We start from the raw sequence: 19,551 nt of genomic DNA on the forward strand, positions 1-19,551 counted from the left end.
TCAGGCGACTGACTGTGTGGAGTTTGCACATTCTCCCCGTGTCTGCGTGGGTTTCCTCTGGGTGCTCCGGTTTCCTCCCACAGTCCAAAGATGTGCGGGTCAGGTGAATTGGCCAAGCTAAATTGCCCGTAGTGTTAGGTAAGGGGTAAATGTAGGGGTATGGGTGGGTTGCGCTTTGGCGGGTCGGTGTGGACTTGTTGGGCCGAAGGGCCTGTTTCCACACTGTAAGTCTAATCTAATCTAATCTAATCTAAATTTGCGTCTTCCAGGTACTGACCCATCTACCTCTGACTAGACAGGCCCACCTCACTTATTGTTCCAAAGTGTTTCATAATTCTGAGCATCTTATTACTGTCTCATCCTAACCACCTTTCATTCATGGAGAACAATACCAGCTTTTCCAATCTTCACTCTCACTGAAATTCCTGATCAGGGGGGTGGGGGGAGAGAATCTTTCTTCACTCCTTTGTGTTAACATTGTTTTCTTTCAATCGAACTTTCCCACAGGAAGAGAAATTGGTCTTGGAAGATCTTCAGTGCCAAGTTGATCAGTTGGATCTATTGGAGAAGAAATATTCTGACCTTGGGCCTGTCTATGATTGCTTGGTTTGGCATGATGGAGAGACTTGGAGGTAAATTTAGTGTCAATCTTTTAGCCTTGTATAATGGACAACAAATTTTACATGAGATAATTTCTGATAGATTTTCAAACACCTAAGATCAATTCTCATTTAAAAAAAAAATTGAATCTGCATCATAATGAAAAATGTTTGATCAGGTACTTTATCAAGCAGTGACGTGAAAGGATGAATTTTTTCTTTACCTGTAAAATACACAATGACAGCCATTTGCAACGTGCATCTGACAATGATTGCAACCAAGTGCAGAAATGTTTTTGGAAGTATCATTGCAATAATCTTGCTGCAGTTCTGAAGAGGAGAAGGAACTGAGTGAAATTTTGTGCCTGCTTATTAAATCCTTCCTCTGTTCCATAGAGTCATACAGTACGGAAACAGATCCTTCAGTCCAACAAGTCCATGTCAACCATAATCCCGAACTAAACTAGTCCCACCTGCCATACTGAATCATTTGTATCCTTAGATATTTTTACATGTGGTTCTGAGTTATCCTTTTAGGATTTACATGAAGGGAGTGTTTTTCTCTGTGACTTTGGAACACTCTACCTCAGAAAGCGTTGGAGGGGAGGTCATTGAATACTTTTAAGGCAGAGATTGTAGATTCTTGTTAGGTAATGGAATTAAACATCATAATGGGAATGATGAACGATATAAAATTTGGAACACAAGTAGAGCATAAGATACATGAACAGAAACAGGTCACTCAGCTGATTGAGTCTGCAGTACTATTCAATGTGATCATCCCCAACTCCACTTTGGCTTTTTTCTATAACCCTTGATGGTCTTCATATTTAACTGACTATCTATCTTGGCTGAGATTGAGAGATTCTTGATTTGGATTACAGGTAAAATGCAGAAAAGTGGACATAAGGAATATTGAATCAGTCATGATCTTATTAAATGGCCGGGCAGGCTTGAGGGGCCGAATGGCTTACTCCTGTTCCTATTACTTATGGTCTTAGGTCTGACAGCATCAGTGGAGAGAGAAACTCGATTAATGTTTCAAGTCTAATCTGACTTCAGAACTGAAAGTTGTTGTTAAAATGGTGAATTTTATGCTAAAGATAGGAAGAATAGATTGAGGGTTATCAGACACAAAGACAAAGGGATTGCTGATGGTGCAAAGGAGAGGGACAGATATAAAATGTATCATTTAATGTAGAAATGAGGATGTGAAAAGGTGAATTTAACTTAACAGCCCTCTGTGCTAAAGAATTCCACAGATTCACAACCTCTGAAAAACAAACCTTCTTCCACATCTCTGTCCTAATCTTTTACTCTGAGATGCCTTCTGATCCAAGGCAACATTTCTGTATTTACCTGATCAATTCACCTTAGAATCGTGTATGTTTAAAAAAAAAATCAGCTCTCATTCTTAACTCTAATGAATACAAGCTGATTTGGATGCCAGCTTTTTGTAGGTTATGCACGAGGGCTTCCAACTTCCTTTGCCCAATAATTTTTTGGAATCTTTCTCCATTTATACATTATTCAACTCCTCTGCATCCTGCCAAAGAGTTAACCTTACATTTTCCCACATTGAATTCCGTCTTCCAAGTTTTTATCCACTCGTTCAAACTGTCTGTATCCACCTGTAGACCTTTCGTGTCATTATCACCATTTTCCCTGCTTTCTATTTTTGTGTCACCTGCAGATTTGGCGAAAGTGCATTTGCTCCTGTCAGTCCAGTCATTGATATGTTTTGCAAATAATTGTGGTGTTAGCGCTGATCCCTGTGGCACTCCATTAGTTACAGGTTGCTCTCCTGAAAATGCCCTACTTAATTCAACTGTCTTTTATTACTTTACCAATCCTCTATCCATGCTAATATACTACCCAAAATACCGCAGGCATTAATCTTATTGAAGAATCCCTTATCGAATGCCTTTTCGAAATTCAAATGTATGACTTCATCTCTGTTACCTCCTTAAAGAACTGTATTACATTGGTCGGGCATGATTTTCCCATCATGAAGCCCTGATTACTCTGCTTGATATTATTATTTATTTCTAAGTGCTTTGCTATTACATCCTTTCCAATAGAATTGATATCATTTTCCCAGCGACAGATCAGTCTTTACTTTTTTCTTTCAAAGAGCTGGCACAGGCACAGTGGGTCTGCATTTGTGCTGTATATTCGGATTCCAGGCTCTGCATTCCAGCTGCGATCACCAGTAACACCAGGGCAATAGCATAGTTACCAACAAAAACACTGCAGTTACAATATAAGATGGGGCATCATGTGCTTGACCTTTAAGATTTACACACCACTCTTCCTGCTGTCTTTGTAGAGCCTGTGTTGACACCAGTGAATGTGGAGATCTGAGCAGCTGCAGTGTGCTCAGGAACTATAGAGAAGGACATGAGTATGCACAGATAGGAAAATCTGAAATGCTGAATTACTCCATCAATGTCTATGATGATGGGAACACTCTCTGCATCGTCACTAATGCAGGTAAGTGTTGGGCTGGGCGGAAAATGCTTATTGTCTAATTTTCAGAAGAAGAGCAAGATAAGTTACAAATATAGAGTCATAGAGATGTACAGCACGGTCCAACCCGTCCATGCCGACTAGATATCCCAACCAATCTAGTCCCACCTGCCAGCCCCCGGCCCATATCCCTCCAAACCCTTCCTATTCATATACCCATCCAAATGCCTCTTAAATGTTGCAGTTGTACCACCCTCCACCACATCCTCTGGCAGTTCTTTCCACACACGTACCACCCTCTGCGTGAAAAAGTTGCCCCATAGGTCTCTTTTATATCTTTCCCCTTTCACCCTAAACCTATGCCCTCTAGTTCTGAACTCCCCGACCCCAGGGAAAAGACTTTGCCTATTTACCCTATCCATACCCCTCATCATTTTGTAAACCTCTATAAGGTCACCCCTCAGCCTCTGACGCTCCAGGGAAAACAGCCCCAGCCTGTTCAGCCTCTCCCTGTAGCTCAGATCCTCCAACCCTGGCAACATCTTTGTAAATCTTTTCTGAACCCTTTCAAGTTTCACAACATCTTTCCGATAGGAAGGAGACCAGAACTGCACGCAATATTCCAACAGTGGCCTAACCAATGTCTTGTACAGCTGCAACATGACCTCCCAACTCCTGTAGTCAATACTCTGACCAATAAAGGAAAGCATACCAAACGCTATCTACCTGTAACTACACTTTCAAGGAGCAATGAACCTGCATTCCAAGGTTTCTTTGTTCAGCAACACTCCCTAGCACCTTACCATTAAGTGTATAAGTGCTGCTAAGATTCGCTTTCCCAAAATGCAGCCCCTCACATTTATCTAAATTAAACTCCATCTGCCATTTCTCAGCCCATTGGCCCATCTGGTCCAGATCTTGTTGTAATCTGAGGTAACCCTCTTCGCTGTCCACCACACCTCCAATTTTGGTGTCATCTGCAAACTTACTAACTGTACCTCTTATGCTCACATCCAAATCATTTATGTAAATGAGAAAAAGTAGAGGACCCAGCACCGATCCTTGTGGCACTCCACTGGTCATAGGCCTCCAGTCTGAAAAACAACCCTCCACCACCACCCTCTGTCTTCTACCTTTGATCCTGAGTAAAGTTTTAGAATTACCAGATACTATGCTGAATGTTCTCTGTTCTAAATGAAGGTTTATTTTTAACATAGCAAGTTGTTGTGAGTTACACTCTATTCTCTAAAAAGAAGGAAACAATAGTAATTTTTGGAAAGTAATTTGCCAGACAATTGAAAGAAATAGAAGAAAGAATCCAGGGCTATAGGAAAGTTGCACAGATTGGGTAGCTCTTTCAAAGAGCTAATAGTGGATAGCTGGGCTGAATGGCCTCCTTCTCTGCTGTCTCATTCTAAAAAAAGGGTTACCTTTTTATATATGCAGGGTCCCACGGAACGCATGTAGCTGCAATTGCTGCTGGATACTTCCCAGGAGAACAGGAAAGGAATGGTGTGGCTCCTGGTGCCCAGATATTGGCCATCAAGGTGGCCGATTCCAGATTAAACACTATGGAAACAGGGACCAGCTTAATCCGAGCAGTAAGTGGTATTCTGTTCATTGACTTTAGTTTAATATTATAGCAAAAAAGCTGTGGCCCAGGTACATGACAGTGTATTCAGGTCATCTGTGTAGAATGTACAAAGATAAAAATCACACAACACCAGGTTAGAGTCCAACAGGTTTATTTGGAAGCACTAGCTTTCAGAGACCTGCTCCTTTATCAGTAGTTGTGAGTATAAGATTGTAAGACACAAAATTTATTGCAAAAGTTTACAGTGTGATGTAACTGAAATTATATATTGAAAAAAGCATGAATTGTTTGTTAAGTGTCTTATTTTTTAGAATGACCATGATGTTTTCAGTTCTTTCATATATAAATCCCAGAACATTTTTAAAGTTACATTCTCAAGTGAACTTTAACAGTGTCTGGGCCGACATGGCACCCATTGCATTGAAGGTGTGAGGTGCCCTGTGTGAGGCTGTCTGTGCCTCAATGTTCAGAATGAGTTCATTTCTAAAAAAGGGATTTGTAGAATCTTATTGGATTTGTACAGTTTTTGAGCAAAGTAAAATGTAATTCTGAAAGTAAAAATTCACCCCACAAATTTAAATGTGTGTGTGGGGGGTGGATTTATGAGTCTCTGTGAGAGAGTGTGTGTTTGTGTCTGAGTGTGAAAGGGTATAAGTCTGTGAGAGGGTGCATGTGCGTGTGAGAGAGAGCTTGTGTATAAGAGAGGATCTGCGTGAGGGTATGGATCTGTAGGAGAGTGTGTGTGTGTGTGTGTAGTGCAGTGGCATCACCTGTAGTGTGATATGAACCCAAGGTTGAGGCTATCAGCATGGGTACCGAACTTGGCTGTCAGCCTCTGCTCGGCCATTTTACACTGTTGCCTGTCCCAAAATCAACCTTGGAGGATGCTCACCCAAAGGTCTGAGGTCGAATGCCCAGCTGTAGTGTTCCTTGGCATAACAACCCTGCCTACTGATTGTTGTACGGTGTCCTTTCATCCGGTGTCACAGCCTCTGCTCGGTCTCGCCAATGTGCCATGCTCAGGGCATCCTTGCCTGCAGCGTATGAGACAGACTATATTGGCTGAGTCACATGAGTACCTGCTATGTACAGGTGGGAGGTCTCCCCACATGTAATGGTGGTATCCGTGTCGACACTGTGACGCGTCTTGCAATGTTTACCATGATAAGGTTGGATGGTGTTGCCCTGGAAGCTGTGCAGTTTGTTGAGAACAATGTATGGAATGTAGTTTTGTAAGGGACTGAAGCAGATGTTTCATCCATTGTTTGTCTCTCCCTCTAGATGATAAAGATTGACAATCTCTGTGCTGAACTGAAATGAATCACTTTCCAGTCCAGTGTTTCATTACCTGTGGGCTACTCCATTTTGAGCTGATTTCTTATGTCCTAGCTGCACTACACTACATAATTAATGTTCCCAGTTTGGCTTTTTTCTCCAAAACCATCCTGAGTAACCTCCTATCTTCACTTCCCACAGTCTTGAGCTGAGCAGAATCCTACTGCCTAAATCCTATCTTTCACCAAGTACCATTGACCTAGTATCGTGTATTAACTGATTTACATAATCTCATATTCCATCAATACCTCAAGTTCAAGATTTTTGTCATAGAGATATACAGCATGGAAATTCCCTAAATCACCTTCCTGTCTTTGTAACCTCCTCAACCAGACCAAGGATTCAAACATTCTTATTCCTTTTTGGTTCTGGTCTCTTGTATCTCTACTTTTTTTGGTCCACCATATAAAGCCTTGTCTTTAGCCAGGGAGGCCCTGAGCTCCCTCCCTAAACCTCTTGATATTTCCTCTTGACATGCTTCTTCAAGCTTTTATAGTCAGAGAGATATACAGCAGGGGAACAGACCCTTCGATCCAACTTGTCCATGCCGACCAGATATCCAAAATAAATCTAGTCCCATTCACCAGCATTTGGCCCATATCCCTCACAGTCCTTCGTGTTCGTATAGGCATCCAGAATGCCTTTTAAATGTTGCAGTTGTACCAGCCTCTACCACTTCCTTTTTGCAAGGTTTGTGAAGGTTTGTAGCTCAGGTTGAGGTTTAGGGTGTAGGTTTGCTCGCTGAGCTGTAGGTTTGATATCCAGGCGTTTCATTACCTGGCTAGGTAACATCATCAGTGGCGACCTCCAAGTGAAGTGAAGCTGTTGTCTCCTGCTTTCTATTTGTATCTTTCTCCTGGATGGGGTTCCTGGGGTTTGTGGTGATGTCATTTCCTGTTCATTTTCTGAGGGGTTGATAGATGGCATCTAGATCTATGTGTTTGTTTATGGTGTTGTGGTTGGAGTGCCAGGCCTCTAGGAATTCTCTGGCATGTCTTTGCTTAGCCTGTCCCAGGATAGATGTGTTGTCCCAGTCGAAATGGATTTTTTTCATCCGTGTGTAGGGCTACGAGGGAGAGAGGGTCGTGTCTTTTTGTGGCTAACTGGTGTTCGTGTATCCTGGTGGCTAACTTTCTTCCTGTTTGTCCTACGTAGTGTTTGTGGCAGTCCTTGCATGGAATTTTGTAGATGACGTTGGTTTTGTCCATGGGTTGTACTGGGTCTTTTAAGTCTTAGTTTTTGTTTGAGAGCATTGGTGGGTTTGTGTGCTACTAGGATTCCGAGGGGTCTTAGTCTGGCTGCCATTTCTGAAACTTTTTTAATGTATGGTAAGGTGGTTAGGTTTCTGGCTGTGTTTGGTCTGCTTGTCATGGTTTGTTCTTGAGGAATCTGCGCACTGTATTTTTTGAGTATCCGTTCTTCTTGAATATGTTGTATAGGTGGTTCTCCTCTGTTTTCCGAAGTCCGTCTGTGCTGCAGTGTGTGGTGGCTTGTTGGAATAGTGTTCTGATACAGCTTTGTTTGTGTGTGTTGGGATGGTTGCTGGTGTATTTAAGTATTTGGTCAGTGTTTGTCGGTTTTCTGTATACACAGGTTTGTAGTTCTCCATTGTCCTTTCTTTTGACTGTGACGTCCAGGAATGCGAGTTTGTTGTCAGTTTCTTCCTCCTTGGTGAACTTTATGCCTGTGAGGATATTATTGATGATATTAAATGTCTCTTCTATCTTGTTTCGTTTTGTGATGACAAAGGTGTCATCTACGTAACGGACCCAGATTTTTGATTTGATGGTTGATAGGGCTGTTTGTTCTAGGCTTTGCACTACTGCTTCTGCTATGAATCCTGATAGCGGAGATCCCATGGGTGTGCCGTTGGTTTGTTTGTAGACTATGTTGTTGAAAGTGAAGTGGGTGGTGAGGCACAGGTCCACCAGCTTCATGATGTTTTCGTTGGTAATGTGATTGATGGAAGCCAATGCACTACTCGCAGACACCAACACTTACCAACAGGTGGCGCTAGACCCGACCCCACAACTAGGAAACAAAATTCCATATCTCCGAAGAAAATTATACAATTCCGGACAATTAAACAAGATGGAATTCCAGAAAATGGAACCCGACGGGACCAACACCCCACGATTCTATGGACTACCAAAAGTCCATAAACTAGGAGCCCCCCTCAGACCTATAGTCTCACTACCTGGAACACCAACTTACAGACTGGCCAAAGAACTACACGCGAGACTGAAATACCTAGTGGAAGAGTCACAGCACTCCATCCACTCCACCCAGGAATTCCTAAAAAATTATCAAAAACACCAAAATAGAGGAAGACGCAGCAATGATCTCATTCGACGTAACAGCACTGTTCACCTCCATCAACATCGACCAGGCAAAGGAAACACACTTTTAGAAATGACAGCCAGACTACTAAGACCCCTCGGAATCCTAGTAGCACACAAACCCACCAACACTCTCAAACAAAAACTAACAAACTTAAAAGACCCAGTACAACCCATGGACAAAACCAACATCATCTACAAAATTCCATGCAAGGACTGCCACAAACACTACGTAGGACAAACAGGAAGAAGATTAGCCACCAGGACACATGAACACCAGTAGCCACAAAAAGACACGACCCTCTCTCCCTCATAGCCCTACACGCGGATGAAAAAAAAACACCATTTCGACTGGGACAACATATCTATCCTGGGACAGGCTAAGCAAAGACATGCCAGAGAATTCCTAGAGGCCTGGCACTCCAACCACAACGCCATAAACAAACACACAGATCTAGATGCCATCTATCAACCCCTCAGAAAACGAACAGGAAATGACATCACCACGAACCCCATTCAGGAGAAAGATATAAATAGAAAGCAGGAGACAACAGCTTCACTTCACTTGGAGGTCACCACTGATGATGTTACCGAGCCAGGTAATGAAACGTCTGGATATCAAATCCACAGCTCAGCGAGCAAACCTACACCCTACCCCTCTACCACTTCCTCTGACAGCTCATTCCATTGACAATCAAATGTTTTCCCTTTATAGAAATGTATCGATATCAATTTATATCTATTGTCGTCTTGTTAACTCTATTATGCTATAGTGAGAGGAACTGCTGTTGATGTCAAGGCAGCATTTGCCTGAATGTAGCAAGGTGGAGTCCAAATAAAACTGGAGTCAGTGTGTATCAGGGAGCATTGCTGCAGTGGGTCGGAATAGACTATGCATAAAAGATGATGTATGTGGTTGTTGGAGGTCAGTCATCTGAGTTCCAGGACATCTCTGCAAAAATTCCTCAGGATAATGTCCTCAGCTAAACCATCTTCATTTGCTTCACTAATCACCTTCTCTCCATCAGAAGGTCAGAAGTGGGCAAGTTCACTGTGCAATATTCAGCATCATTAGCATCTCCTCAGAAATTGACATAGTCCACTTCTTGGTGCAGCAAAACTTGGCCAACATATGGGTATGGTCTGATAAGTGGCACACATATGCCAAGCACTAATCATCTCCAATGATAGAATCTGACCACAGCCCCTTGGTGTTTAGTGGTATTTCTATCACTAAATTCCCCCATTATCAACATCCTCCTATTGATGATGAGCAGCAAATTGGATCCATTATGGATGGAGTAATGTTATATGGTGCACTTTCACTGAAGGCTGAAGAGATTATTCCATGGAACGCAGGTTCTACCAACAGTGCCGCCACGGAAGTGACTTTTCATTCTCTCTGTAGGTTACTGTTTTCAATGTGTGAATGCATGGAAGAACATAAAGTGAAATCTTGTCAGCTGCAATTAAACGCAAGTAATTTATCTTCTGGATGAATGTTTGCTCGCTGAGCTGAAAGGTTCATTTCCAGATGTTTCAACACCCTACTAGGTAACATCCTAATTGGGCCTCCGGGTGAAGCGCAGTTGATGATTCCTGCTTTCCATTTATATGTTTGGGTTTCTTTGGGTTGGTGATGTCATTTCCTGTGGTGATTTTATTTCTTGTTCTTTTTCTGCGTTGTGGGGGTGGGGGGGGGGTGTAAAAGATGCGGTCTAACTTGATGTGTTTGTTGATAGAGTTCCGGTTGGAATACCATGCTTCTAGGAATTCTCATGCGTGTCTCTGTTTGGCTTGTCCTAGGATGGTTGTGTTGTCCCAGTCGAAGTGGTGTTCTTCCTCATCTGTATGTAAGGATTCTAGAGAGAGAGAGGGTCATGTCGTTTTGTGGCTAGTTTTCTGCCTGTTTGTCCAATGTAGTGTTTGTTACAGTCCTTGCACGGTACTTTGTAATACCCAAAGAAATGCAAACACATAAATAGAAAGCAGGGAACATCAGCAGTGCTTCGCCCAGAGGCCCACTGAGGATGTTACCCAGTAGGGTAATGAAGTGTCTGGAAATGAACCTTCTAGCTCAGCGAGCAAACCTACATCCAGAACCTCAACATGAGCTACAAATCCTCTCAAAACTCACTATTTTATCTTCTGTTTTCCAGATGATCGAAGTGATCAATTACAAATGTGACCTTGTAAATTACAGCTATGGGGAAGCATCTCACTGGACCAATGCAGGGTAGGTAGAAGTCCATCCTGTGTTGCAGTGGTGTAAACTGGATCATGTGGAGCTCATTTTGCCAACAGCCTTGTCTGTTGGCTACAGCTGCAGAAATCTTGTTCACTCATAAACTGCATGCTATATGGAACAAAGTAAGAAAAGATTTGTGGATGTGCTTGCTGAATCCTCTAGTTTTTTGGGGTTCCTTCATTGGATTTGTACCTTCTAACCTGAGGTTGCATGTACCAGGAATTCATAGCAACAAACCAGCCATTCAGCCAAACTGGCCTGTGCTCCACACCAATTTTCCGCCTGTTTTCACATCACTATATCAGCATTTACTTCTATATTTTTCTTCCCCCATGTGCATATCTATCTTCCAAGGAACAGAAGAGTCGACGTTTCAGGCATGAGCCCTTCTTCAGGAATCTCTAATTCCTGACGAAGGGCTCATGCCCAAAAAGGCGATTCTCCTGCTCCTTGGATGCTCCCTGACCTGCTGCGCTTTTCCAGCAACACATTTTCAACTCTGATCTCCAGCATCTGCAGTCCTCACTTTCTCCTCGCATATCTATCTTCCTCTTACATGTATCCATTCTGTGTTCACAACAGCTACTTTGGGTGAAAGCTTCCAGGCCTGGAAGGTGAGAAGTGTGCTTTGTTAGATAGACCAGAGCTTCACTAATTTCCGGAACTTTGTCGGAATGAAAGTTTCGGTAGGAAGACTCAAGTCCCACCTTCCCCTCTTGCCACAAATTGAAGCCTTTAAGTGATCAGTTTATGACCATTCGAGGGCCTCTGCCTGCACAGTCTGCCATCAGTTCAGCTCAAGGTGGGAGGAAAGAGTCATCAGATCCAACTGTTAATCAGTGTCCACGGGATTTCCTTTCACTAGAAGGTGGTGAGGTCTTCCCTTGATCTGTGCCAGTTTGTATATGTCTGAGGGTTTGGGCTTTGGCTCTCCCCTCCCCCACCCCCAATCTCTTTTCCAATCATCCCATGACTTCAAACCCCAGAAATATTCCCTTCACCACCATCACCAAGCAATACTTACCCTTTCCTCATTGATGATCCTCCATCCTTGGAGCTTACGGCTAGTGCCTTGGCAGGGACCCCAGGTGTGGGAGCTGAAAATGTGTTGCTGGAAAAACGCAGCAGGTCAGGCAGCATCCAAAGAGCAGGAGAATCGACGTTTCGGGCATGAGCCCTTCTTCAGGAAACTAGAAGAAGGCTCATGCCCGAAACGTCGATTCTCCTGCTCTTTGGATGCTGCCTGACCTGCTGCGTTTTTCCAGCAACACATTTTCAGCTCTGATCTCCAGCATCTGCAGTCCTCACTTCCCCAGGTGTGGGAACCTTATTCTAGCAGAAATCCCATGGCACCTAATCAGTTGTCTGACTGCAGGAGAACTCTGTGGGATTTCTTAGTTGTGAAAACTCTCCCACTTTAGGATGTAGTCTGTACATGGTACAGTCCCAGCCATTATTTATTCACTAGTTTCACATTCTCACTGCCCTGTGGGTAAATCATCACCTTATTGGAATCATTTGTGACTGAGGGGGCCCTGGATAGAGTGGACATGAAGATGGCTTCCACTAGTAGGATCCAGAGGCACAGCCTCAGAGTGAGGGGACAACCTTTTAGAACTGAGATGAGGAGGAATTTCTTCAGCCAGAGGGTGGTGTATCTGTGGAATGCATTGCTCAGAGGGCTGTGGAGCCCAAATCACGGAGTATATTTAAGATAAAGTCCACAACTACCTGATGAAGGAGTGGCGCTCCAAAAGCTAGTGTGCTTCCAATTAAACCTGTTGGACTATAACCTGGTGTTGTGTGATTTTTAACTGATAGGTTCTTGATTAGTAAGGGGATCAAGGGTTATGGGAGAAGGCATGAGAATCAGATCGAGAAACATATCAGCTATGATTGAATGATAGAGCAGACTTGGTTGACTGAATGGCCCAACGGTCTTATATTTATGACTTCCAATTTATAGACCCAAGTTTTGTTCGTTGAAGTCATTTCATATTGAATTTATTACACCAGGAAGCCTTGGCAAGGATTGCAAAACTGTTGCAAGAATTGAGTGACTCAAATTGTTAGCTTTTATTGGCTTTTTTTAAAGCTTACTCAATTCACCAAAATTTTAATTGCAAATTGGGAACTGGATAAACCAGTTTATTAATATCAGTCTTTCAGCAGATTGACAAATTAATAATTGTGAGGAAAATAAAGCTGCCTTCTCACTGGCAACACCTGTCAGGCTTTATGCAAAAAAGGGTGAAAGGAAAACAAAACTGAATGGCATTCACTTCTGCTGATGTTTTTGGAATGAAGCCAGTCCTGTCGATTATTTCTTGTATCTTCGGAGATTTGCCCTTTACTGTGAGAATATCCATTTCACCAGACTTACAATCTGGTCTACTTTTCATTTCAATAGTCATGCAACCTGTCTGACTGTCAGTACTAAACTTATAGAATCACAGAAATAGCAGCGCTGAAAGAGACTGCTCATCCCGATGGGTTTTTGTTTGCTCCTCACACTGATCCCCTTTCAATGTTCTTTTCAATGGATCTACTGCCCCCACAGTTGCCCTGGAAGTCTTTGCTATTGGTGTCGTCAGTCTGCACCTGGGAGTAGATGTCAGGGCCCACCCCACCCCAAGGGACGCTTGCACCTTGGGTGTAGTCCATCCACTGTTCTTTGTCCTGCTTCACTTGCCAGTCCCACTCCTCACCTTCAGCCTTTGTCCCCTTAGTAAAGTGCAGTAAACAGGGCAGTGAGCAGGAGGGAGACAGTAAAGTGCCGGGAGCCGGATGGACATGTTTTAGTGCTGTGACAATGTGATATCGTGATTCGGGCTGGTTTGAAAGTTTGGTTTGGTCCTATTCTTTGATGAGAATAAAGTCACTGTCGCCTCATTGACCAGAAACCACAGGTACTGTGAATCCACAGTGAGTGCAGTCCATGCAGTGAGGTGAAGGATTGGACTGGAGAAGCTAGATTGTTTTCCTACAAGCAGAGAAGGGTCAGAGGAAATCTGAAAACAGTATACACTCAATGGACTTAGATACAGTAAATAACGAGAAAGTGTTTCCGGTGGTGCTGAAGGTTCGATAACCAAGAGGACATGTGAAGTACATGAGAGCACTTGAGGGCATAGCCTCAAAACTAGGGGGAGCAGATTTAGGACGAATTGAGAAAGAACCTCTTCGCCCAGAGGGTTGTGAATCTATGAAATTTCCTGCCCAGTGAAGTAATTGAGGCTTCTTCATTAAATGCTTTTAAAGCTAAGATCGATAACTTCTTTGAACAGTGAAGGAATGAAGGGTTATAATGAGAGGGTGGGTGAGTGGAGCTGAGGCCTCAGAAAGATCAGCCATGTTTTTATTGAATGGCGAAGCAGGCTCGAGGGGCCAGATCGCCTATCTCCTGCTCCTAGTTTGTATGTTCTTACATTAAACCCTTAACTGGATTTGGAATCCACTGCCAGACACGGTGCATGGTACAGATTCGGTGATTGCTTTCAAAGTATAATTGGATAAATATTTTGAGCAGACTAAAATTGAACGGATGTGGGCAAAGGGCCAATGAGTGGGATTAAGTGGACTGCATTCAAAAGAGCCAAAATGATTGAACAGCTTCCTGTGCGATACGATTCTATGATGTTTATGATTTCTGTTTATGTCCTTAGCAGATTTCTTCTAACTGATGGGTAGGTGTCTGCCACAGTAATATCATGTGTTAAGGTATTCTAGTTAAGGCACTCTAATGATTCTCTATGGGGATGAAAAGCATTCTGGTGCCTTGTTATTTTGCTGGTGTTGAGTTTATATCCCTATTGTCAATTTGCCAAATAAATTTTAATTACCTTTGAAAAGCTTTGATAATGCTGGAAACCAATTTTAGAACAGGTTTTAATCTTTTTCCTTTCAGTACTCAAACCCAATTGTTTTTATGGCTCAATGTAACTAAGATTGGTTGTTTTGTGGTTGTTGTGAATTTTCGTTATATCCTGTTACGTGATCCTAACTTTCAGCTGGAAAAGAGACCATGACACTATTCAAAGAAGCAGGTTGGAGTTCAAAAGTACAAGCCTGGTGTTCAGATCAATATATATTGTTCAATCAGCATGGAGAAAAACAGATTGTTTGGCCATTAACACATTGCGATTTGTGGGATCCCTCTTTAACAGCACTGTGGATGTCCCTACAACCTGAGAACTGCAGCAGTTCAATGAGACAGATCACCAGCACTTTCTGTAGGGCATTTAGGGACAGGCAATTAATTCTGGCCTCGCCATCACATGAGTGAATATAAAATAATTTTGCTGTGCACCAACTGATTGCTACAGAGCAGGAAATGTGGCAATGACCAGACTTCCAGCGGTATTTCATTGGCTATAAAGTGCTTTCAGAGGTCCAGAGTACATGAAAGGCATTGTAGAAAAGCAAACCTTTGTTTCCAGTTTAGAATCATAGAGCTCTACAGCATGGAAATAGACCCTTTGGTCCAACTTGCCAATCTTGTCCAGTTTTCACAATCTGAACTAGTCAGATGTGCCTGCGTTTGGTCCATATCTCTCTGTACCTACCCTGTCCATGGACCTGTCTAAAGTTTCTTAAATGACAAAATTGTGCTTGCTTCCTCTGGCAGCCCTTTCCAGACACTCACCACCCTCTGTGTGAAAACATTGTCCCTCCGGACCCATTTGTATCTTTCCCCTCTGACCTTAAACTTCATCCCTATCAAGGGGTACAGGATTGGCCTCATCTAACCAAATTCATGTTGAATTTCAGTATCGTTTCCAATCTTTCTTATAGCCCATGTATCAAACCTAGAATTCCATATCCCTTTTGGTTTAAGGTTAGGGTTATAAATGCAAGTTATTTCTTAATATCTTCTGGGTAGGATAGACTTATGGACAGAAATCTTTGGAGGCAAATAGATATTGAAACTGAGAGAGGTGAGGCTATTAGAAGGGTAATCTTGATTGGTGAATGATTTTTACCCCACTTGGGATGAAGACGCCCACACCCTGATTCTGGCCAGTCTCAATCATTGTGATATGCGTACAGCACAAATCTGTATACAATCTAGACAATTCAAGTCTAGAAGGAGGCTAGCCAGAATGAGAATCCCTATCTTGGTCCACTAGGGATTGTACTAAAGTAGACTATTGGAGTCGAAGCAAATGGTTTGAGCAAATCACACAAAGCCTAATACAATAATAAAATGAAAAATATTACAGGTCTGGCAGTATCTGTGGAGACAGAAACAGATTCACTGTTTTGAATCCAACGTGACTTGTCATGAGAAGTGGAAATGTGATAGGTTTTATTTCATTGAAGTGAAATGATGTCCCAGATTGACGATATAAATGGAAAACAGGCATAATGATCGTATTAAGGAACTTAACAGCAAATGGGTAACTCAAAAAATTAATTGTTATGTCAATAGCATTAAATTGAAGGGTCATAGAATATCGTGGAAGGTTACTGCCAGGTTAGTTGTCAGAAGTAGAAAAAATTCCATTCTCCAGAAATTATTTTTAAGGGAAGACTCACTAAATGTAAATGCCCAAACATGATGGAGAAATCTAAATGGTTTAAGTTGGTCCTTTGAAGTCCAAACACATTGCATCAAAAAACTATGAATTGTTGGAATTGATTAAAGGGATTGGATTTGAAAATCGGAGGGAGCATGCTTTTTAAAATGTATTCCTTTCCTGGGATCTGGGTGTTGCGAGCAACACCAGTCCTTGAATTGAGTAGTTTACTATTTCAGTAGGCAGTTAAGAGGTTAACCACATTGCTGTGTTGGGATGACTCATAGGCCGGTCTGGGTGAGGACATCCTGTTTCCTCCCACAAAGGGTATAAGTGAACCAAATGGGTTTTACAAAAAATGATGATAGTTAATACATCATAAATGAAAGCTTTATCTTTCAAATTTTAGTAATTGAATTAAAATTTCACCTGTCAAGGTCCGTTTTGAACCCAGCAATTACTGTGACCCTCCAGATTACTGTCGAGATTAGAGTGGTACAGGTAAGCACAGCAGGTCAGGCAGCATCCAAGGAGCAGGAAAACATCTAATCTAGACTCTGATCTCCAGTATCTGCAGTCTTCACTTTTCCTCCAGATTACTGGTCAAGTGACATTCCCACTACATTACCACATTTTCCTATGTGAGGTGAATGGCTTAACTTGACTGTTCTAGATTGGAGGAGTAAAGAAGTTGAAGAACTGAGTGTTTTGGGAGCCGTGGATAAATTAATTAAAGCAAATTGACAGCTGTTGAAGTTTCATAACCGAAGCCATGGCTCGAGGGAACATACAGAATCACAATTAAAGAGAGTTTCTCTCTGTGGCATTCTTTCCTTTCTTCGATTAGTGGCATTATTAATCTGTTCACTTTTAAGAAATTTGGAACTGCAGTAAGGAAACCAGATGCTTCTTCAGTGGTCAAATTGAAGGCATGCAGATGCAGAGGGGTCTCAGATAAGATAGTATCTGCTGCATTTTTGAGATAATATTTAAAAATATTGATGCAGTTGATACATTCCAAGATAAGGCCACAGATAGTTCCCTGATTATTAATCTAGATGAAAAGATTAAATGAGCCAAGAGATCATTTTGAATTTGGAAATGACTTAGTTAACCTGCTGTTATAGTATTGTGTACGGTCCTACACACCCTATTAAAGAGCAGTGGAGCCTGTTGTCACTGAGAGTTATGATAAGATGCATAGTGAAAGATTACTTTGATTGGTGGGATGGTTATGAGAGGCCGCAACTTGAAAGTAATAACCAGAAACATTAAAGGAATCATTGCTTTTCCACAGCAAATAGTTAGAACTAGATCATTCTGCTGCAAGTCAAACTTAAAGCCAAGATCATAAAATATTAACTGAGCAAGTAAATTTTTACTTGAAAGAGTTGAATATGAAATTGTACAGGGAGTTGGTTTCAATGAGATGGTATAACAAAGAGTATGGGGAGTGAGATGATGCAGCTGGATGGAATGTATATTAGACAGTGTGTGGAGTGAGCAGGAGGGTGGGATCAGCTGCAATAGCATATTAAAGTATTTAGAAGTGGAATTAGACACAGTTGCTTATGTAGACTGTCATTGGTTTAGAGTTCATGGGTAAAAGAGCCCTTCTGTTGCTGGAACATCCTTTGTTTCACTCTGCGTCTTTGGATTGAAGATTAAGCCAGTCAGGGTTGTGGGGAAAGGTCAGAAGAGTTTTTGCAGGAGATATGCAGTGTGCTAAAGAGTGGCCCTTGGAGTTTAATTTGGAGGTATTGCATTTTGGTACACCAGACAAGGGCAAAATTTATACGATAAATGGTGGGTAATGTTGTAGAACAGAGAGACCTGGGGGTTCAGGTATATAATTCTTCTTCTTCGCAATTTCATAAGTTTTAGAATGCTCATGGACAAAGCCAAGAGTGGTCCTAAAGGAAGCGTGCTAAACAGGGGGAAGGCCAACTAGACCAAAATTCGGCAGGAAGTGGGGAATGTAGATTAGGAGCAGCTGTTTGAAGGTAAATCCACATTCGATAAGTGGGTGGCTTTTAAAGAGAGGCTGTTCAAAGCTCAGGAGAGGTATGCTCCTGTGAAAATGAGGGATAGAAATGGCAAGGTGAGGGAACCATGAATGGGTGAAATTGTGAGATCCGCTAAGAGGAAAAAGGATACATACGTAAAGTCTAGGTTATTGAAGACAGAAGCAGCTTTGGGCGAATATCGGGATTGTAGGACCAATCTGAAACGGGGAATTCAGGCTAAAAGGAGTCATGAGATATCTTTACCAAACAGAGTTAAGGAAAATCCCAAAGCCGTTTTTTCATATATATACGGAGCAAGTGGGTAAGTAGAGAAAGGGTTGGCCTACTCAAGGACATAGAAGGAAAGTTATGCATGGAGTAAGAGGAAATGGGTCAGACTCTTAATTAGAACTTTGCATTGGTATTCACCGAGGAGAGGGACATGACGGATGTTGAGGTTAGGGATAGATCTTTGATTACTCTAGGTCATCAGCATAAGGAGGGAGGCAGTGTTGGGTATTCTAAAAGGCATTGAGATAGACAAGTCCCCAGGACCGGATGGGATCTACCCCAGGTTACTGAGCGAGAGAGGAAATAGCTGGGGCTTTAACAGATATCTTTGCAAAATCCTTAAACAGAGGGTGAGGTTCCGAAGGGTTGGAGAATTGATAATTTTCACTTGTTTAAGAAGGTTAGCAGGGCTACTCCAGGTAATTATAGACCAGTGTGCCTGATGTCAGTGGTAGGGAAGCTGCTGGACAAGATACTGAGAGATAGGATCTATTCCTATTTGGAAGAAAATGAGCTTATCAGTAATGAGCAGCATGGTTTTATGCGGGGAAGGTCATGTCTTAAAAACCTAATAGAGTTCTTTGAGGAGGTGACAAAGTTGATTGATGGGGGGGAAGGGCTATAGATGTCATATACATGGACTTAAGTAAGGCATTTGATAAGGTTCCCCATGGTAGGCTGATGGAGAAAGTGAAGTTGCATGGGGTCCAAGGTGTACTAGCGAGATGGATGGAGAACTGGCTGGGAAACAGGAGACAGAGAGTAGGAGTGGAAGGGAGCTTCTCAAAATGGAGACCTGTGACCAATGGTGTTCTACAGAGATCCGTGCTGGGATCACTGCTGTTTGTGATATATATAAATGATTTGGCGAAGGTGTAGGTGGTCTGATTAGCAAGTTTGCAGATGACACTAATATTGGTGGAGTAGCAGATAGTGAAGGGGACTGTCGAAGAATGCAACAGAATATAGATAGATTGGAGAGTTGGGCAGAGAAATGGCAAATGGAGTTCAATCTGGGCAAATGCAAGGTGATGCATTTTGGAAGATCCAGTTCAAGTCCTGGGAAAAATTGACATACAGAGAGATCTAATATTCAGGTCCATTGTTCCCTGAAGGTAGCAACGCAGGTCACTAAAGTGGTTAAGAAGGCA

General features: G+C 42.3%; 1 protein-coding gene across 1 annotated transcript in view; it reads left to right on the plus strand.

Moving 5' to 3' along the window:
• LOC132820352 (tripeptidyl-peptidase 2-like) overlaps nucleotides 1-19,551 on the plus strand; it is a 123,123-nt gene that overhangs the window by 20,531 nt on the left and 83,041 nt on the right. Inside the window, exons 5-8 of the mRNA XM_060832395.1 lie at nucleotides 508-632; nucleotides 2,929-3,092; nucleotides 4,515-4,669; nucleotides 10,496-10,572. Of these exons, the coding sequence (XP_060688378.1) occupies nucleotides 508-632; nucleotides 2,929-3,092; nucleotides 4,515-4,669; nucleotides 10,496-10,572 (521 nt within the window). The remainder of the gene's footprint in view (nucleotides 1-507; nucleotides 633-2,928; nucleotides 3,093-4,514; nucleotides 4,670-10,495; nucleotides 10,573-19,551) is intronic.

This window comes from Hemiscyllium ocellatum, chromosome 11 (genome assembly GCF_020745735.1).
Source record: "Hemiscyllium ocellatum isolate sHemOce1 chromosome 11, sHemOce1.pat.X.cur, whole genome shotgun sequence".
Classification (NCBI taxonomy): Eukaryota; Metazoa; Chordata; class Chondrichthyes; order Orectolobiformes; family Hemiscylliidae; genus Hemiscyllium; species Hemiscyllium ocellatum.